Genomic DNA, 22,688 nt, shown 5'->3' on the forward strand with positions numbered 1-22,688 from the left:
ATTTAGAAATGTGGAAGTGATTATTACTCGACTGGACAGTGGTGGCGGCACTGGAGACAGAGGAGGCGGCAGAGGAAGTGGCCATCACCACTTCACTGGCCTCCATGAAGGCATCTTGGTAGTTGAAGAGACACTTTTTCTTGGCGCCATTCTTCCTCTCTTTGCCATCTGGGGCAGGATGGGGGTTGACAGTGGGGTCCAAACCGGAGGAGAGAAGGGGCACGTCGGGGAGGGGAGGACCCAGCATGTCACCTTTGACCGGGAAGAGAGTTTCAGTGAGGTCATACAGGTACTGAAGACAATAAAAGCCACTCAACACATCATTCTTGGTAATGTAGTGACCATTTAAATGTATACAAGATATACAAGTGTATCAAATTCTAATGTGTAAGGAGCCGAGCTGAACAACTGTTGTAACTAAAGTGACGCCAACCTCTTTTGGACACAGACTGCTCATCTGAGGTGTGGTGCAAGAAAATTGCATTTTGACTCATTCACAAATTTTGATCTTTCTCCAACAGTTTCTTACCACCAGCCTTGCGGTCTCGGGGAAACCCGTCAATTATGGTCCAGAGAGAACACTATTAACACCATTTAAAGGCAAAAGCTCAATGAGGATAATCATAACACACCTTCTATGCGAATGATATTTTGCTAATGATTGCAGGGTGATTACACGTGTCTAATCGCTAATATTACTTTGGTCAAAAACAGCTTCACCAAAAAGCTTAAAATGTTTGTTGTTTTTAGCTTATGGTTACAAAAAGTCAAAATGTTCCTATAATTAACACTATTAATTCTCATAAGTGACTCCTGTATCCCATATATAGTTTTAGGATTTAAGACTTTAGAAATTGAAAATAATTTCATGAATTCACTCAATTACTTCAGTGCAGTTATGGCTGTTCAGGGTTTTGATCAGGTTGAGGTGATGGACTCTAATTTTGTGACTGGATTAAAAAAAATCATCATATTTCAAGCTTATTTCTCAGTTATTTTAGTTAAGAAACTGAATTGAACTTCACATCTTGGTGCTTTATGTATGTTTGTGCTTTTCTAAATTATTTGTAGCCCTTATTTTAGCACACTGTATGACTGAAAGGCAAGATATTTGCAGTTGTCTGGGACATAGTAGCGCTTAACTACAATTTTGATCTGGTCAAATGCATTTTCCTCTATAATCATAACAAAATTAAGGTTCCAAAAGGGAACCTCTTTTTTTCTATCCTTAAAGAACCTTTCAGTGAATTGTTCTTAAAGCAGCACTAGGTAACTTTTCAACCTTCATAATATATTTTTTAAGACTCTTGTGATGATAAATCGACTTACAATAGGTTGAATGACATGTCTGCCATAGCCTGATGGGGTCTGTATCGTTTTTAATCGTACTTTTAAACTTCGGGTTTCGGGTAGTAACCCGAGAAAAAGAAAAGAACTACAAAATTCGACTGCTTTACGGCATATACGTCACTTCCACCAACACACACACTTCCTTACATTCGGACGTGCGAGCCCAACTTTGTTATGTCGGATAATATAGTCATGTCCGAAGCAGCAGAGACAAATAAGAAAGAAAAGGTTTTGTTGGAGGAAAGCAATAAGAGGAAATGAAAAAATGATGGGATTAAAGGCAGGACGAGGATCAAAATGTGACCAGGGTTTGCTCGTCGGCGTGAGCTGAAGGAGGCGTGCCCGACCGATGCTGTCATGCTTGTTACGGTGAGCTACCACTCAAACATTGAACTAAAGTATCATATAGATTCTGTAAAACGGTAACCAATAGACTACTATAATGACGCTGGCTTGTAAACGTGAGTATCGTGATTATTTGGCGTTTGAAAAAAATAAAACCCATGAAATTATATTCATATGACATGCTGAAACATATGCCACTGACTGTAACGTTACCTGGGATGAAGACATTTCACACGCGACGCCAGAAGAACTCGAAATCCTCTTGCAGTGTTCAGGGGAACTGTTAGTGCTGCATCGACCCGCGGGACGCTTTTATGAAGTTATTTGGCCCGCACCGCACCACTGGATATATTTTTACAACACGCCGCGCACCCGCGACCATTAAATAGACATACGGGGTCCGCGGGTTATGAGACGAACCGCGCATCACTAGTTCAGGGCTATCAGGGTTGTCATGTCAACAAATGCACTCGCGATGGCATCCCCTGTTGTAGGATGACTGAGCTTACGACAGTAGTTGAGGACATTATTTTTTCCAAACTGTAGGGGGACCCCGAGAGCAAAAGTAGCCAAGTGGGGCTTTAATTCCAATAATTTGAAGAATGTTGTTCCACTCTTAGAACCTTTTGTGCATTGCAAAGGTTCCATTGATGTTAAAGGTTATTTATGGAAAATAGATGTCAAAACAGAACCTTTATTTTTGAAGACATGAAAAGGAAATTCTAATCATCTTTACTTTTTTATTGTGACGTATATGAGTGAAACAGCTACTTGAATGGAGACAAAAAAAAATGTAGGACAAGGCTTGACTTTGTCCATGGTAAATTGATTTGATTGTTGGATCATTGTCATTTGATAAATGCAGCACACTAATGTCAGTAACAGGTTGCTTGAAGGGATGGATAAATGGTCAGTCCTCATGCCTGCTCACATCATTAAAATATAGATGTCAATAGTAGGGCAGGGGAAGTAAATTTTATGGCGACTTTAAGAGTGGCGACCTGAATGAGCTCATCACCAGACACAGACAATACTACATCTAAATGGAGCCTTTAAGTGGTTTAAAACATCTGAATTACTCTTAGAGGTCAAAACTCCTCATTAAAAAATGGATTTGTTTTACGGTTATCTTCTTTGAAGTGTGCAAAACATCTTTAAAATGGTCTGGGAAACTGACCGGGTAATGGTTCCTGGAGCAGCACAGAGGGGTTCCAGTTCTTCATAATGTGCGTGTCCCAGAGGTTCTCTAGTTTGAGCGAGGGGCATGGCAAAGAGCCGTTCCAGTCCCCCGCTGTGCTGAAGCAGCTCTGGTAGACATGCTCCTGTAGGGTGGGGTTGAACACTTGCTGCTTTCCGCCTGTGTGACTGGACGTGGGGGTGGGAGGAAGAGTCTAGAGAAGATGAGTTGGAGAGAGTTGAGATCATTACATGAAAAATGAATCCGTTAATGTCCTTTTAAAATGATTTACCATGAAACAAAGTGATAAGGACGATGAAAATGTTACAGAAAGATGTATAGGTGGCATTACATCATTCCTTGATAAGCAACAGTCAGTGTTGCGGAAAGGGACATGCCCAGTAGGAAGTGAAATTTTACACTTGTGCCTCTTTTTAAGATTACGATTTTTGATACAAGTCAGCCCCCTTGTGGTTGGAAAATTAAAAATGTTCCAGCCACTGAGCACCTACAACCCACGCAACTCTCAATGGGAAAGCTGGGAATTTCCTGTGCATGTGTGTGTCTAACCTTGCTGTGTGTGAGTGGAGGAGTGGAGTAGAGGGTGGGCAGCAGTGGCCTGGGCAGGTGGGAGAGGTTGTGTAAAGGGAGATGGCCGTGTATGTGGGGGTAGAGATGAAGGGCAGGGTGGGCTGCCGTCTTCTCTGAGAAGAACTGTTGACCCCCTGTGTGTAGCCTGCTGGTAGGCAGACAGGTGGAGCTCAGGCTGGAGGTGCTACCATCCCCGGTGCCCTGATTACACACTTGACACTCGCATGGATGCTGTACCTGATCCATCTAAAAAAGGAGAAAGGTAATTTTTTTTAGACATCATTTACTGCAATGCAAACCACTCAAACCAATGGTCTCTAACATTGCACTGTTGCTGCATACATACATCTAATTTTTAAAATGAATTAAACATATTTTTCAAAATTGATAACAAGGGGCAGTTGTTTAAAGGGATAGTTCACCCAAAACTGAAAATGTGATGTTTATCTGCTTACCCCCAGTGCATCCAAAATATAGGTGTCTTTGTTTCTTCAGTAGAACACAAATGAAGATGTTTTAACTTCAACCATTGCAGTCTGCCAGTCATAATGCATGTGAATGGGTAACAACTCTGAGAGTAAAAAAAAAAACATGCTTAGACAACATGCACAAAAACCCTGCTGCTCGTGACACATTGATGTCTTAAGACACGAACCGATCTTATCTGTGAGAAACCGAACAGTATTTATATATACACACACACACACACACACACACACACACACACATATATATATATGTATTTATATATATATATATATATATATATATATATATATATATATATATAAATACATATATATATATATATATATATATATATATATATATATATATATATATATATATAAATACATTTATATATATATATATATATATATATATATATATAAATACATTTATATATATATATATATATATATATATATATATATATATATATATATATATATATATATATAAATACATATATATATATAAATACATATATATATATATATACATATATATAAAAATAGGCATCTACATAATATACATCTATGATCACGTCATTTTGACCTTACCAGATGGAAGTAATGACGGATGGGAACAATAGATATGAGGTAAAAACAAAAACAAATACTGTTCGGTTTTCTCACAGAAATCGATCAGCTCGTGTCTTAAGACATAAATGTGTAGTCATGAGCAGCAGGGTTTTTGTGCATGTTGTCTAAGCATGTTTTTTTTACTCTCAGAGTTGTTACCCATTCACATGCCTTATGACTGGCAGACTGCAATGGTTGAAGTTAAAACATCTTCATTTGTGTTCTACTGAAGAAACAAAGGCACCTATATTTTGGATGCACTGGGAGTAAGCAGATAAACATCACATTTTCAGTTTTTGGTGAACTATCCCTTTAACAGTCCCTTTTCCTAAGCTCTACCTGTGTATGAGGGTATGATGGAGGCGGACAGTCATTTTTCCCTCCAGAGAGCGCCAACTCATGGCCTTGAGGCACCCCACCGCATTCCCTCTCCCCCTCATCACCTTCAGACGAACTGCTACTGCTGCTGCTCCCCCGTGAAGACTGGGAAAACAAAAGAGGAGCGCTTATTACCACTGTTCAAACTCAAATGTCACATTTTTTCAGTTGCCAAATGTTTATTGAGCACTGAAGGTGGCAACAACACTGTCAGATGATCAGCTGACGCGTACTTTATCTTTAAGGGTCATGCTCTCTTCCCCTCCACTCAGCTGGTTGTGGATGCCATTAATGCTGGCCACCATCGAAGGGTCTTCATACCCACTCAGAGGGTAGATGGCAGACAACGGAGGCTCTTCATCGTCGCTGAGGCAGAAAAGGCAAAAGAAAGCAAAAGTAGACTAATGACTCAGCCGTTGAACTTGTGATGTAATAAAAACTGATGACACTGAAGAAAATTAAAAACAGAAACTGAGTGAGCTTAGCAGGAAAGTACATTATGAAGTCACTGAATCTTAAATACTGTAATGACTATAATAATTGGAACTTGCCTGATCTGACCCATATCTGATTTTTGCAAAACTATCCACAGGAGACAAATTACTAGTACTATACAGTACAACAACTCAAAAAAAATTCCGAAGATTTATTTCAGCATTAGCCACGTAATAACCCTTGACAGCTCATAGAACTGTTAAGAAATGCAGCCCAAAAGCAAGCAGGCAAGGAACAACAAACTTTTTGCCGCACCTGCCACTGACAGGTGAACTAAACTGAGATGATCATTTCACTGCCCGTGAAACAGATCTACATTCATTTACACTACCGTTCAGATGTTTGGGGTCTGAAATTAACACTATTTTCAAAAGTGACTATGCGATTTTACATTAAAAAATATATATTTTGCAATGTGGAGTTCTGTATCACTATAATGTGATTTTAATCACATAAATAAATGTATCACTACTTCCACAAAAATATTACGCAGAACATCTGTTTACAACATTTATTAGAAGATTTGGTTCCCCCTTGTATATTGCATCAACACATTACTTTGTAGCTTGTTTTATTTACTGAACAATATTTTAAGTCAAATTTGGGGTTTCATAATTGTTTTTAGACACGGCCTACAGATGATACCAACACAATTCAAATAGGAAACCTTGAAAATCCAAGATTAAAATCAGTGTCCTGCATTCCCCTCAGGGCCACTGCAAAAATAAATAATATTTTATCCAATATTTTGAATAAGTGTGCCGTCTGATAGGAATGCAGTGAGCGAGAGAAGAAAAACCTTGAATATTTCCTGTTGAGATGTGAACGATTTCACGTCACAGAACTTCACAATAAGTGACACTTATCAGCCGGTTTCTTTAATTAATAATTAAAAAATTTCAAATCAGTAAAAATAAAACAAAAATGCCTTTATTGAATGGACTCAATGAATTGGTCAGAGCGATAACTAAATTCACATATGACTAACTCGCTGAACTTACTGAAAGTTGTCATCGCTGTCAGTGACGTGGCGTCCATCCTGGAATTAAGCAAGTCAAGAGTACTTACGGCTCATGAAAATCTTTAGTATCACTACTGACTAGGGCTGGACAATATGGCCAAAAATCAGTCGCATTTAATATCTTCATTAATTCAATATGAATAAGTTGAGGCTACTCCGAGAACAGATAAAGTTATAAAAAGTTAGAGTGAAAGAAACTAACTGAAAATGTTGGGGGAAATCTAGGTGAGCCTACCAGTAACATCATGAAAAGGAGTCTATCAAAATGTTCATTAACAAGACAGGTTAGTGCTAGGGATGGGAATTTTTGTCAATTTCTCATTTTGATCACCGAAAGTAATTTTTTGACTCAAAAAACGAGTACTCGAGTCCGCGGGTCGTGGCGTCTCCATCGTGGAAATATGAAACGGTTTTAAAACTGTTAGGAAAATTGATTGTTTACATACAAACAGGACATGTCTATGAAAACATCAACATATTTTTTATTTGAAAAAAGAACTGCTACATTATGATGCAGATTCTTTTTTCTGTCTTTGAAAAAGAAACATCTAAAAACAAAATAACCGTGTCAAACCCAGTCAATAATATCGGGCATTGCATTTGAGCTGAAACTGTGAATACACCACCCTGCAGAGCTTTGCTATAAGGGGACCACGTCAATGTTTTTTTTCAGGGGACCCAGAATTCCAGAGCAACGGCCCTGCCTACATCCCAGTGTTTTAAGTGTCTAAGCATCAGCTGCATTTCAAATTGAGCAGAAAGCATAACATGGTTTTAACTCACAATGTGGTAGTGCCATCCTGTGGTAGGATGAGGCGTGGGTGCTGCTGGATGGTGATTGGGGAGCCTGGGGCCGAGCCAGACCCTGAGCTGCCCGATGACATGCTGGGGGGATGGACCTCTGACAGGTAGTCCCGTGGGGGCTCTGCCTGGAGAGGCAGCTTTAAGTGCAGGTCCTCTGCCATGGGAGCATCCATGATTCCACAGGTGAGGATGTGAGACAGGCTGCAGTCATCACAGGTGCATCTGGAGGTAAATATATTACCTTAATTATAAGGCATTAAGGCTAACGATATACAGCAATGGTGAAGGCAAGGATATTCAAAGGACAAAACATCAAAAAGTTATATTTGAAAAACTCTAAATCAGATTTATTACATACACATTTGTTTTGAATAAAACTGTTAAGTACCTCCGTCTGTAGTTGCAGTTGGGACAGTCTGGGATACTCAGTCTGGAGGACAGCATGTGTTTCACTGTGTCTGTGAACTTACTGTCACCACCAAGAGACTTTTTACTGTTCAGTAGGAACTGCAACCACAATAGTAAAACAATGATTGCATATTTTTAAGGCATATAACATAGAAAATAGAAAATGCATGTGCTCATAACTGATAAATGACTCTGAACACAGATGGTTTTATAAAGAAAACCTCAGTATATACCAGTAGATATGTACATACGCACACTACTCTTCAAAAGTTTGATACTTTTTTGTCTCAAGCCTCTTATGATCAATAAAACACAGTATTGTGAATTAGTACAATTTCAAAATAACTTAAAAAAAATGTATTTTAATATATTTCAAAACATAATTCATTCCTGTGATGGCATAGCTGAATTTTCAGCATCATTACTCCAGTCTTCAGTGTCACATGATCCTTCAGAAATCATTCTAATATGCTGATTTGATGATCAAAATACATTTATTTAACTATGTTCAGAGGTGGAAATAGTATTTAAGTATTCTACTCATGTAAAAGTACAATTTCTTCAATAAAATCTTACACATTCAAGTAAAATTTGAGGTCTAAAAATCTACTCAAGTAAAAGTAAAAAGTATTTCATTTAAAGAGATAGTTCACCCAAAAATGAAAATGTGAAGTTTATCTGCTTACCCCCAGGGCATCCAAGATGTAGGTGTATTTGTTTCTTCAGTAGAACACAAATTAAGATTTTTAACTCCAACCGTTGCTCGTATAATGCATGTCAATGGGGTCTAATTAGAATTAGACCCCATTGACATGCATTAAACCAGCAACAGTTGGAGTTAAAAATCTTAATTTGTGTTTTACTGAAGATTTGCATATTTAATGAGCTTCTGCACCCCTGTCAATTCAAGTGAGGCAGGGATTTTAATGTATTACTTTAATGTACTTATTAAACAAACACAATGATGTATCTCTCATCCACCCGTGATTGATCTACTCGATCAGTGGATATAAGCTCGAACCCCACACACACACACACACTCTCGACACCAGGGGCCTATTGCACAATACTAGGATAAGGGATTAAGCCGGGATATTTTGGTTATCCTGGCTCAATTTATCCGCTAATATATATATATATATATATATATATATATATATATATATATATATATATATATATATATATATATATATATATATATATACATATATACATATATATATATATATATATATATATATATATACAGTTTGTCTTCAGTGTATGTTTACATGACAGCTGTGTACTAAATTTTGCATAAAAATGGCAAGATCACCAAGATATCCCGGCTTAATCCTTTATCCTAGTTTTGTGCAATAGGCCCCTGGTTTTGTTAATATTATGGATCACATGGTTTTGTTGCCAAATTGATTTCGAACAGTTTTTGAATAACTGAAAAAGTATGCGTGCCTATCCGCTTGACTTTTATTGATCACTGAGATAGCATTGATATGAATGAAGTGGGTTCAATATAAAATTAAATACATAAAAAGTAGCTTAGATGTAGTAAACTACTTTTTTGAAGTTGCTGTAGCTTAGCTTGCTACATTTCCCAGGGGGGTAGCTTCAGTGTAGTGAAGATTAAATTTAATGTAGAGTAACTGGTAGCTTAGCTCACTACATTTTCCAAGTAGCTTTCCCAACACTGAGTATACTTTAGAGCTAAAATTATGCTAATGGTCTAACAAAATCCAAATTTGAAACACAATTGGATTAAATTACTTATTTCAAAAGCAATTTCAAATGACTAATTTCAAAAGCAATAAATGCAGTTAAAGGGTTTACAAGCCAAAAACATATTGGTAGTAAAGTATAATTTTGAATTTTAGACCATTACCACAAGTTTAACGCACCCCATAGTGGCCAAGAAAGAAGCGGGAGCCTTTCTTGTTTGTGTTGTTAATTTATATTATGTAACATATTTGCTTTTTTACTTTGCATTGTGTTGTGCACTACTGGGCCACCCTATCCATCAAAATTATAAGCTGGAAATAGGTTCTAAAAGCAGTCTGGCAGGAATGATAAATAAGCTTGGTGAACAGGCCATAACCAACAGAAAAATACTTTATGGAATTTAATGATTCCTAGGAAACTAGGGTCCCGACACTCTGAATGAATGAATGAATATATATATATATATATATATATATATATATATATATATAGTCTTGTTCAAAATAATAGCAGTACAATGTGACTAACCAGAATAATCAAGGTTTTTAGTATATTTTTTATTGCTACGTGGCAAACAAGTTACCAGTAGGTTCAGTAGATTCTCAGAAAACAAACAAGACCCAGCATTCATGATATGCACGCTCTTAAGGCTGTGCAATTGGGCAATTAGTTGAAAGGGGTGTGTTCAAAAAAATAGCAGTGTCTACCTTTGACTGTACAAACTCAAAACTATTTTGTACAAACATTTTTTTTTTCTTTCTGGGATTTAGCAATCCTGTGAATCACTAAACTAATATTTAGTTGTATGACCACAGTTTTTTAAAACTGCTTGACATCTGTGTGGCATGGAGTCAACCAACTTGTGGCACCTCTCAGCTGTTATTCCACTCCATGATTCTTTAACAACATTCCACAATTCATTCACATTTCTTGGTTTTGCTTCAGAAACAGCATTTTTGATATCACCCCACAAGTTCTCAATTGGATTAAGGTCTGGAGATTGGGCTGGCCACTCCATAACATTAATTTTGTTGGTTTGGAACCAAGACTTTGCCCGTTTACTAGTGTGTTTTGGGTCATTGTCTTGTTGAAACAACCGTTTCAAGGGCATGTCCTCTTCAGCATAGGGCAACATGACCTCTTCAAGTATTTTAACATATGCAAACTGATCCATGATCCCTGGTATGCGATAAATAGGCCCAACACCATAGTAGGAGAAACATGCCCATATCATGATGCTTGCACCTCCATGCTTCACTGTCTTCACTGTGTACTGTGGCTTGAATTTAGAGTTTGGGGGGTCGTCTCACAAACTGCCTGTGGCCCTTGGACCCAAAAAGAACCATTTCACTCTCATCAGTCCACAAAATGTTCCTCCATTTCTCTTTAGGCCAGTTGATGTGTTCTTTGGCAAATTGTAACCTCTTCTGCACATGCCTTTTTTTTAACAGAGGGACTTTGCGGGGGATTCTTGAAAATAGATTAGCTTCACACAGACGTCTTCTAACTGTCACAGTACTTACAGGTAACTCCAGACTGTCTTTGATAATCCTGGAGGTGATCATTGGCTGAGCCTTTGCCATTCTGGTTATTCTTCTATCCATTTTGATGGTTGCCTTCCGTTTTCTTCCACGTCTCTCTGGTTTTGCTCTCCATTTTAAGGCATTGGAGATCATTTTAGCTGAACAGCCTATCATTTTTTGCACCTCTTTATAGGTTTTCCCCTCTCTAATCAACTTTTTATTCAAAGTACTCTGTTCTTCTGAACAATGTCTTGAACGACCCATTTTCCTCAGCTTTCAAATGCATGTTCAACAAGTGTTGGCTTCATCCTTAAATAGGGGCCACCTGATTCACACCTGTTTCTTCACAAAATTGATGACCTCAGTGATTGAATGCCACACTGCTATTTTTTTGAACACACCCCTTTCAACTAATTCAACTAATTGCCCAATTGCACAGCCTTAAGAGCGTGCATATCATGAATGCTGGGTCTCATTTGTTTTCTGAGAATCTACTGAACCTACTGGTAACTTGTTTGCCACGTAGCAATAAAAAATATACTAAAAACCTTGATTATTCTGGTTAGTCACATTGTACTGCTATTATTTTGAACAAGACTGTATATATGTATATATATATATATGTGTATATATATATATATATATATATATATATATATATATATATATATATATATATATATATATATATATATATATATATATATATATATATATATATATATATATATATATATATATATATATAACCTAAGGCTGGAGTGCGGTTTTATGAATGGGCAATTTTCAAGGTAATCAGGAATACATTCATTCAATAAATCCATTAGATGTCAAGAATGGACTGTACATGCATACTGTAATTGAAGTACACTTGCCTCAACTACATTTTCTATTCTCAATAAGAGCAAATGGTCAATCAGAGCAGGTTTGCTTACCTGCTCTTCAAAAAATCTTTTCTGTTTGAAGATCTCTGCGTCTTCTTTAAGCATCCGCTGCTTAGTTCTTAAAGACATCTTAAAAAAATTAAGAAACTCATTTAACTCCAATCAATCTGTTTTGTAAAAGACAAAAATCATGTATAAAATTTAATAATGCATAATGAGTGATTGTGCTGCAACTTACATTTCTATTAATTAAAGACTTATGTGGTTCTGTCCTTTGATTTGTGAGATTCTGACCTTCAACTTTAAAAAGCAACTGCAAACAGGCAAAACTGGTATTAGATGCAAGATCAGCCTTGAGAGTCGCAAACGATCACATTAGGCACTGATGAAATATACCTGCTCATCAACATAGTCATCGATCCTCTTCTCACACTCCAACCATTCGAGAGCCACTGTACTCATCTCCTGGTCCAGATGGTGGTATCTCTCCAGGAGTGTACGGTACATATCCTCACTGTATGAATCATGAGATGTCGTGCCCTGCCTATTAAACAAAAACACAACAATGACATTCTATAGAGACAGAGGACTGATATAAGAACGATAACATTTTAACTGGTTCACTGAAGACCATACCTGAGCTGGGCCACTAAGGCAGGTAGACTGTTGTGCAGGATGGGTTCAGAGAACACCAAGTTCTCAAAAAGGTGCTTATTGTGGAGCTCCCATGTCACCTGGAACTTCTGCAAATGTTCGTTCTCCTGGAAAGAAAGAACAGGGCTAGTAGTAGGTCATCCTCCTGATGGTTGTTTTTGAACGGATTATCATTATTCACACTGTGTATAATACGCTTGCATCAACTCACCAGGGTGAGCAGGAAGCTGCTAATGGTGCGGGCTGCCTGGCAAAGAGCATTGTACTCCTCTAGCAGCAGTGAGATGAACTGGTGGGCCTGTGGAGGCCCTTGAGCCACTGCACCGGGTGCCTTTGAGCCTGTGGACAGGTGCTTGAGTAGACGCACCTTCATCTCTAAGACATACTCTCTTGCCTGCTGTTCCAGACGCTGGTACAACTGGTAGGGATCCTTCTCACAAAGCCTAAATAAAGAGAGAGCAAAGTGAGGCTTTGGGATTAGAAATGAGAGATTTGAAGTGTCATCCAGTGGAATAATTAATGTGTTGTTATATGGGCTGTCAATAGATTAATGTTTAAACGCAATTAAATTGAACGCACCATTTTGTGTGAATAAAAGCACATTTATCGTGAAATTAAGCATTCACTATTTATCTTGGTTAACACGTTAGTCATCATTTGCAATATCCAGCAAAGTAAACCATCAGATTGGAGGGTAATTCTAATAAAACTGTATTTTCTGCAGACTTTTATCAAGGTTAATTTAGGTGTCTTTCCAAAAAAAATGACACTTGAAGACTCCAAAAGAATAAAACCAAATGATTTAAAGCATCCCTTAGGGATGGGTCGATAGACATTGCCATCTTCCATCGCAGTTGGCTAACAGACATCATGAATGATATTGAGACAAATAACTGTTGCCAGTTGCTTCACCAAGCCATGAAAAGTGTATTTGTGTATCATCCGGCCATAGAGCCGTGGGATGTTGCACTCTTCAGAAACAATCACATAATTTGATTTTAAAGCAAAACACTCACTGGAACTGACTGAAAATGTAACTCGAGTATCTATTCTCCATGTACACTCTGATGTAATCAGCCTGGTTTTCTTTACATAAGCGCAGTTTGAAAGAATTTGCTTACTGGATCACTGGACTGAAAACTTTCCCAGAGTTTAGCAGTTTAAAATGATCTGATCGCAAACAACATTAGACTTAAAGGGTTTAAATAGAAATTTCCGCCTATCAGGGTTACAGGTGCTTGAGCCATTGTAGATGCTCTCGTGTGCTTCAGTCATTTATTTGTCTTATGCTTACCAAATTATGTTTTATGCTTTCATTTGATCGTAAAACAATAAATCACACCTTTAATCCTGGGCTGTGTAAACAAGCCGGTATATTTTTAACCAATCAATCATCATTTTCTGTTCAAAGAGAGCATGTGTGGTTGTGATTAGCAAAATTGTGGAAGCGGAAATCACTTACAATGCTTTTAAGATGACAACCATATGACATTTTTTTTTTTTTTTTAAACAGCTCTGATGTCTTAAAGGGATAATTCTAGCCTGACGTGGTCATACTCAATTCTAGTAAGAATATGAGTCTGATACTGCTCCATTGGGCTGTGATTATGGGGCATTTCAACCAAACCAGGAAAGACATCAATTGGATAGACCAACAACCAATCAGAGCAACAAAGCGACGCATAACTTTAGTTGTCAAATGTCAACAGCACTAAACTGCACTGTGTTGCCAAGTCTGCATTTTTTTTTCTGCGGGTTGTTTTCCATGTCTGCGGGTCGAAGCAACCTCAATTATGTAATATATAGACCAAGGAATGCAAATTTTAGCAGGCAACCTTGCCAAAATAACAAACATTTTACCCCCCGAACGCCATTTTTTTTTGGAGAACCCTCCCGAGAAGCTATTGTTTTGGGCTAGTAACATTAGTTGGCGGTTTTTGTTGTTAAAACTTGTCAACACTATCTGCACGCACGCTGGAATAAACTATCTTTGCCGGTGTTGTAAAAAAAGAATTTAAGGATACACAGTTACTTACCAACATAATCATTTCAGAGAGAAATAGTAATGGAGAATGCACGTTTGAACAAAATCAACCAAGTGCCTTTGGTGACATGGATGATTACGTTACTGTTTATCATCTGTCCATCATCATCTAAAGCCTTGACACGTTTGAATGCATTTTATTTTGTGATTTCACTAGAAAGTCTTAGCCTGACAAGCCAGACCAACATGAAGATGTTTGGTCTGGAAACTCACCATTGAGAGGGATCAATCCGAGGGGCAGGATAAACGGTTGTCTTTCAAACTCCCTCTGCACGCAATAAGATAGCTTTACAACCAACCAGAGCAACAAAGAAGGTGAAGCAGAGCTAGTTGACAGATTAAACTTTCACCATATCCGGTCGGCAAAACTCTGAACACATCTTCCCTTTTTAAGAATGACTTCAGTGCCGTTCTTTGTTCTTTTCTCAGAGAAAAGCTTAACTCCAAGTCTTCCAGAGTCTCGGCCAAAGCAGATTCGAAAGACCGCCGTTCGCCAGCTTCTTTGTTTACAAGTAGCACGCAACTCTGTCATCATTATGTTAAGCCCCGCCTACTGACTCTATACACAACGTGATTGACCTGACCATAGTTGGTTTTTAGAGCTCAGAAGTGTATTGGGAGTTGCTAGACAACACTCACTGCAGATTAGATTTGCTGCCGCTAGGGTGCGTCTAGATTTCTAGGATAGGAAAGTCTCTCTCCGCAACTGAATTAAGCGATAGATGTGTGAAGACTGCATGGGCAAAAAGAGAACATAAACCCCCGCCTACTTTGATTTGATTGGCCATCTCAATCTTTTTGACATTGACAAGGGCTGTTAGACCACATTCGTTTCATTCTGTACCTGTCAATCACATGGTGTCAACTCTAAGTCTAACTCTAAGTTCTGACTTGATTACGTAATCTATGGCAGCAATTTATGGGATTAATATCCTGCCATGATTCAAAACTGATAATAAAGTTCTGAAAGGTTGAAACTAAGCGTTCGAAAACTCAAAATCTTACAAAAAGAAGTTTTGCAAGATCGAAAAATAAGATTTGCAAGCTTGCAAAATGTAAAAAAATTAAAAAATCTCTGCAAACATTGTTTTGTTTTTTTTTAGATTTCCTTCTTCAGAACTGCAACATTTTTTTACGATGTCGGGCAAACAATTTTTCAGAGTTTCGAATGTGTCACTGTTCTCCCATTGTATAGTTTGTTTTCCAGATTTGAAACCTTGTAAATGGTGATCTGAAAACTGGTGTGCAAATGTGTGAAATAATGTTTTGAAACTCTGAAAACTGGGGTTCGAAAGGGCGAAACGTATTACATTACATTACTTTTGCTATCCTATTGCAGTCCTATTTTTTTTTTCAGAGCTGAGTTTACAACACCCACTTTGCAGAGATACGGCCATACAGTTCTGAGCTTGCGACTCACGTAATTTGTGGCAGCGTTGTCACGCAGCTCTGCTCTGAATCTCTGAAACTCAGACTGAGCGAAAATGAAGCTTCGCAAAGTTAACTTAAAAAAAAAAAAGCATGGAGGGAGGGCCTTTATGCTCTTGGCCAATGCTTTGCTGTCTGCTGACGTACAGTCCAATCAAGTGGTATTAACTGGAGAGGATGGATTGCCCGACTCAGCAAAAAGATCTCAGAACGTCTCAGAACAGTGCGCCGGCCGCACTAACATTAAACTTTGATGCGAGTTTGAGACCCATGCTTCAGAAAAATACAACCGTAGTTATATTAAAAAAATGCCCTGGTAAATCCAAGCTTTATAATGGCAGTGAAAAAAAGTGCATCCATCAATTATAAAAGTTATTCACACAACTCAGGAAGGTTAATAAAGGCCTTCTGAAGAAAATCAGTGGGTTTGTATAAGAAAAATATTCGTAATATTCAATAAAATGGATTGATTTTGTCTCAATCCTTTTGCAAAAAACTTTACTAAACAACTCTATCTTGTGGTTCTTATGAGAATTAAATTCTCAAAATATACCTGTCAACGAGTTCCTTCATGCTCTCTTTGTCCCGGTCTAGAGGCTGATCCTGATCATCAGCCAACGGAGTCCCAGTTTGACGGTAAATGCACCGGACCAGGTATCTGACCTCAGACCAGTGATTCTGCAGTTGTTGTGACTCCCGCTCTGACTCAGCAGTGATCTCCCTAACCAAAGAGACAAAAAAAAAACATTTTAGATAACGAAATACACACATTTAATTAGACTGATCAGTCAAACAACAGGCTAGTTGAACACTGCATGGTTATAAATAAGCTGATCCCGCAACAAATATAAAAAAAATCCTATTGGGACTGAAGCAGGACAAACCTCCGCTCATAACAGGCCTCACAGCTACACACTGTGTCTGTGGTGAGAGGAGAGCTGAGATCTGGAGCAGGCAGTGTAGGAGCACCGACTGTCAATCTCCCACCAGGACCCAAGGGCTCCTGGGACAAACCACCATTACCCACCGGCATGTGCAATAAGAAGTCCTGATTCTGGCGAAGAACAAGAAAAGAATTAGGTACTACCAATCAGGGTTTCCGTTGTCCGGTAATTACCGGACATTGGCCGGGAAAAAAATTAAATGTCCGACAAAATGAAATCTTTTTGGTCAAATTGTCAGATTAAAACTGCCTCTTATCGATACCGTAAACCTGCGACGTTATGCCCTCCGTGGCTATGGAGGATTGCATTTCTCCACAGCCTGCGAAGCAGAGTAGGCATGTGAGCGGAGTGAGGAGTGGAGCGGCGAGATTTTGAATGGAGTGAGGAGCGATTTTTTTTTTTTTTTAATTCGGAGCGTTGTGGTTTTTACTCGCTCCGAGAGCGCTCCACTACCGCTCCATCACGAGAACAATTTATGACAATGGGCCGGCACTTCACTAGCTACATTTTTTCGCCAGAACTAGAGCGTAGATCGGCTCAAAAAAATAAAGCCCAACCCTACCCGAGCCCATGCACCCGAGAGAGACCGGCCCTGCCCGTGTAAGTATCGAGAACGAGCCTGTAATGAGCGGAGCGGAGCCGGTGCATCAGCTCAATAATCCGCAGGCGCGCGCTCATGAACCCGCCGGTAAAATAATGTTCGTTCAAATCCAGCTCAGACATGACATAAATCTGTAGCTTACTTGTTGTAGCCATTAAACAATGTTTTTTTTCTTCATATTTATGTTTAAATATTATAATATTATTTTTAGATTTCATCTGATTATGATAGGCTAAGTGCAAAGATGCAAGTGGGTCAGAAATTATTTTGGTGGTTATATTTAGTTTAATATTAAGTTTTGTTTTGTAAAAAGCCTTTCTTTCGTTTTGTACAAATTGTCTCTTAATTTTAATAAAGGTTTCTTCGGTTAATTGCATGTATTTAATAAATAAGAAATAAATAATTAGACTAGGTCGCTGAAGCCTTCGCTTTCATTGCTCATGAACTGGAGTGCGTCTCAAATAAACTGAAACTCAGCAGGCTTGCCTCACAGACATGAGGAATATGTAGCCTAATATGTGTAGAAACGAAAAGATTTAAATAAGCACATGGTGCAGTGTTCAGAACTCACACGGGAAACAACCAGCGTTATACAGATGATCACGGCGATGGGCATGAGCGGGATGTTAAAGTTTAAGGGATTTTTTTTTTTTTACCTTCTACTGAATATGATCGGGTGCAAGCACATTTTAAACAGGTAGCACTAATTCACACACGTAATTTTGTGAATAAGTAATTTTGTCGTTTTCTCTAATGATTTCAAAAACATCTTGTAGTGCTTACCTGCTTACAGTTATCAGTATACTGTTATATTCTATTATATGATTTTGTCATTTCACACGGTGGCCAATTTAAATGTTACCAACTAAATGAGACATACTGAGTTTATAATTAAATGTATTAATTGCGTTTAATTATTGCATCTAAACACAATAGTGTTGTGCCAAGATTTTTCACGTGAATAAAGGCAAATAGATTTGCACACTTTGCTTATAATCCCTGGTCTAGTCTGTTAAACTTGTCAGAAGTTCTCGTTTCTAATATGCCCTCGTGGTCTATTTTTTCTCTCATCAAAACCGAATACCATCAGTGGTTGTACATCAAGAGCAGGAACAGTTTTTGTGCATTTTGTTTCGCGATCTAACCGGAACAAACAGAAAGTCTCTGCAACGGCGTTAAGCGTTAGATTAAAGCGCTCGTCTGTGTGAAGACTGCATGAGCCGCGAGAGAAATCTGCAGCATTGATAACAGCGGCAACGAGCGCCATATCGCCTCTTATTTAACAAACGAATGAAATGATACTCTTCTAGTTAACCAGAGATGTTTTGTTTGTATTAGTTAGGTTAATCCGTGAAGCAAGATGTTTTAAAAAAGTGGTGGGGACATGTCCCACCTGTCCCACCCGCAAATTACGCATATGAGTTAAAAAAAATTGGTTGATTGACGCCAATCGGACGTTCATGTTTTTTTTTCCGTCTATTTGAAAGTTAGGCTAATAAACATGTTGCATATACGGCCTGATTATGTCATTTTTTTTAAAGTTACATAAACTGCTTTCAGGAGTTTTTGACCGGCATATCATCAAAATGTCCGGAAAACGAAACCTCTGCCGGTCACTTTGACCGGCACCATTTTTTTCTAGCGGAAACTCTGCTACCAATTATATCTTTATGCTATTATTTACACATGTATATATACATCCACAGCCATATCACCCTGTATCCCAAGACCAGTTGCCCACTGAAGCTAAGCGGGGTTTGAGCCTGGTCAGTACCTTGATGGGAGACCTCTTGGAAAAACTAGGTTGCTGCTGGAAGAGGTTAGTGAGGCCAGTACTCATCATGTTGTCTATAAATCTCCTTCAGTCATGACTTACTAATATATAAAAAACTCCATCTTCAACTTTAAAATCGTTCGACATCTTTGTTTGTTTTTTTTATTGCTAAAGGATGTTTGTATTAGTCTTTGCACGAGTGCTTTGTAAACATGGGGGCGGTATTTCTGCCTACGTCTAGCTCAACCTTTCCGATGTGATTACGTAATCTATGGCAACAATTTAGGTAAAAAAGTATATATACTGTGTTAGGGGTGACCCCGAATAGTCGAAGATTCGATGCATCGATATGCAGAGCCTGATTCGACCACTGATCTCACGGTCGAATCTTCGCGGGTGAAACGAGGATCATACCATTTTGGCAATATGGGGGTGCTCAATATTTTAAAGACATGTAGCGGCGCTGAGCTGAGCATCGGTGTGCGACCCCTTTAAGGGTGCTGAGCTTCGCACCGCACCTTTAAAATTAGAACACATTCAATGAGTGTACACACACCGGCGGCAGCATTCAGCGCCTGTCCGCGGCCACTCAGGAAGTTGTTTAAAATCCTGCTGCACCACAGAGCGCTTTCGTGCAGCTCATCTGTCAGTCAATTCAAAATTGAGCTTGCGTGTATATAATGTGCGCGTCAGGTGGTGGTGTGAGTGAGATCCTGAGGCGCGCGGGGCTGAGCTTTGCGTGCGTCTTCACCCCCTTTAGGCACAAACGGCTTCAGAACGTGCATGTAAATGCACTCAGTGTTCTTTTCCTCTCTAGGCAGGTAATTTTTTTAGGTTTATTTATCAAAATGTTATTTTATATATTTGTATGATGTTCTGTATTTCGATCGCGGCTTTAACATGTTATGAGAAAACGGTTTATTAATGTTTATCCACCACATTACCTTTTAGGCTATTTAAATAAGAAATAAGAAAGCCATTGTTAGTTCGTCTGTCAGTTGGCAGGCAGTTTTGGTCGCTTAATTAAAAGTTGTTGCTGTGTGCAGTGTGTAAAGGAAAATAAAAATAGTTTTACCCTTCTGCTGACAGTGTCGTGCCCCTCCCAACCCATTCACACACACAGATGATTTGATTATCAGTCGACCATAGAGAAATTCGACAATTCTGATTCGATTGTCTAAATCCTTAGTCGAGGACAGCCCTATACTGTGTTTTCGTGTGTGTATGTATAATATAACTTATTTTATTTATTTTTGCGACTGATATGACCCTATTCCTCATCTGGGATCAAGCATTGACTTGGACCTTCAACCCGTAGGTTGCCATAAAAGTGCCTTATGTGGAGAAAAATCCTGGAATATTTTCCTAATCTTTTTTATTTATTTAATTACCTAAATTTATTTTCGAATGGAAAAAAAGAAAAGAAAAAAGACATGAGCATCTTAGGCGAGATGGGGTGAGTAAAATATCAGGACATTTTCATTTTTAAGTGAACTAATCCTATACGTAAAGCGCTATATTAATGAACCCATTCAATCATAAGCACCAAACTCTTAAAGGGATACTTCACCGTTTTTTCATATTAAACTATGTTATTCCCTTAACTAAGATGAGTTGATACATACCTCTGTCGTCTGAGTGCGTGCACTTAATCTCTCTGAGGCGGGGTGACATTCTGATAGCATTTAGCTTAGCACACTAATCACAGTTCATTCCTGTGGTACCAAACAGAGATCAAGTTAGAAGCAACCAATCAACTCCACGTTTCCCCTATTTAAATACAGTTACACGAATAGTTGGACGATCAAGTATGGTGACACAAAATAAAACGTGGCGCTTTTTTAACCGAGTTAAAAAGGAGAACTATAATGTATGGCGGAATAGCACTTCTGAGAGTACTTCAACTCGGCGCAGTAAAAAGTCCCGGCCGAAACATCCTCCCTCACATCTCCCCCTCCCTCTCTCATTTCCGTAAATAGAACCAACGTGATCTGCACGCCTGCATCAGTAGTAGTTTGAGCAGAGTTGACGAAGTACCAGTTTGTAGGAAGATAGTTTGAACAATCATGGTTATAATGTGCGTCGTAAAGGGTTGTGAGAACAAGGCGAAGGTATTTAGTGCCGTCATGTTTCACCGATTTCGGCGGAAAGCTTGGTTAGCTGCTTTGAACATATGCAACAACATCGCTGGAGATTCTGAAGAAATGGCGTGTTTGCTCCGAGCATGTCACACAGGCGGACTATACCTCCACAGGATTACGCCTAAAGGATTCTGCCACACCGACAATAATCAAAGCAAGAACACAACAAAGTGGATCATCACCTAACACTGTAAGTGTCCTTTTGCATGGTATTTGGTTGTCCTGAAGTGGCAGTAACCTTAGCTTATCAAACTTTTGTGGTGTTTAACCTAGTAAACACAAGTAACTTTGCTGCGAAATCAGTGCGCTTGTGAGACAGGCAATACAGAGTTTTTGACTGTTTGATGTACTTGAGAAGTGAGCTCAGAAATAAAAATGAAGTATAAGCCTAAGCCCGTAGTGTAACGTTATAACTTAGTGTCACCAAATCAACAGGCACTGTGTCAGCTTTCCAAGTGATCTTAAGTAAAAGACAAAAGCCAATATTAGTATACTTTAACATAGCAACGTTTAATATTACAGATGGAACATTCACGAGAACATCATAAAAACAAACAAACAGATTTTATGAGATGAACCTCTCAATATAGAAACCTGCAACCGCAGTGAGAAAATAAACATAAAAACTCCCCTTACACTATAAGCTTTAATGTCAATATGGTAATATGTGAAATGCTCGGAGCAAACACGCCATTTCTTCAGAATCTCCAGCGATGTTGTTGCATATGTTCAAAGCAGCTAACCAAGCTTTCCGCCGAAATCGGTGAAACATGACGGCACTAAATACCTTCGCCTTGTTCTCACAACCCTTTACGACGCACATTATAACCATGATTGTTCAAACTATCTTCCTACAAACTGGTACTTCGTCAACTCTGCTCAAACTACTACTGATGCAGGCGTGCAGATCACGTTGGTTCTATTTACGGAAATGAGAGAGGGAGGGGGAGATGTGAGGGAGGATGTTTCGGCCGGGACTTTTTACTGCGCCGAGTTGAAGTACTCTCAGAAGTGCTATTCCGCCATACATTATAGTTCTCCTTTTTAACTCGGTTAAAAAAGCGCCACGTATTATTTTGTATCACCATACTTGATCGTCCAACTATTCGTGTAACTGTATTTAAATAGGGGAAACGTGGAGTTGATTGGTTGCTTCTAACTTGATCTCTTTTTGGTTCCATAGGAATGAACTGTGATTAGTGTGCTAAGCTAAATGCTATCAGAATGTCACCCCGCCTCAGAGAGATTAAGTGCACGCACTCAGACGACAGAGGTATGTATCAACTCATCTTAGTTAAGGGAATAACATAGTTTAATATGAAAAA

General features: G+C 38.6%; 1 protein-coding gene across 2 annotated transcripts in view; it reads right to left on the bottom strand.

Moving 5' to 3' along the window:
* fam193a (family with sequence similarity 193 member A) overlaps nucleotides 1–22,688 on the bottom strand; it is a 49,451-nt gene that overhangs the window by 20,654 nt on the left and 6,109 nt on the right. For both annotated transcript variants that reach the window (XM_067441341.1, XM_067441342.1), the window contains 14 exons: nucleotides 16,788–16,957; nucleotides 16,457–16,624; nucleotides 12,643–12,874; nucleotides 12,414–12,538; nucleotides 12,174–12,321; nucleotides 12,016–12,090; nucleotides 11,829–11,906; nucleotides 7,635–7,753; nucleotides 7,226–7,468; nucleotides 5,160–5,292; nucleotides 4,888–5,031; nucleotides 3,443–3,709; nucleotides 2,873–3,086; nucleotides 28–252 (listed from right to left, as the gene is read on the bottom strand). In XM_067441341.1, coding sequence (XP_067297442.1) covers nucleotides 28–252; nucleotides 2,873–3,086; nucleotides 3,443–3,709; nucleotides 4,888–5,031; nucleotides 5,160–5,292; nucleotides 7,226–7,468; nucleotides 7,635–7,753; nucleotides 11,829–11,906; nucleotides 12,016–12,090; nucleotides 12,174–12,321; nucleotides 12,414–12,538; nucleotides 12,643–12,874; nucleotides 16,457–16,624; nucleotides 16,788–16,957 — 2,341 coding nt within the window. The remainder of the gene's footprint in view (nucleotides 1–27; nucleotides 253–2,872; nucleotides 3,087–3,442; nucleotides 3,710–4,887; nucleotides 5,032–5,159; nucleotides 5,293–7,225; nucleotides 7,469–7,634; nucleotides 7,754–11,828; nucleotides 11,907–12,015; nucleotides 12,091–12,173; nucleotides 12,322–12,413; nucleotides 12,539–12,642; nucleotides 12,875–16,456; nucleotides 16,625–16,787; nucleotides 16,958–22,688) is intronic.

The sequence above is a fragment of the Pseudorasbora parva genome, chromosome 4 (genome assembly GCF_024679245.1).
Source record: "Pseudorasbora parva isolate DD20220531a chromosome 4, ASM2467924v1, whole genome shotgun sequence".
NCBI classification, from domain to species: domain Eukaryota; kingdom Metazoa; phylum Chordata; class Actinopteri; order Cypriniformes; family Gobionidae; genus Pseudorasbora; species Pseudorasbora parva.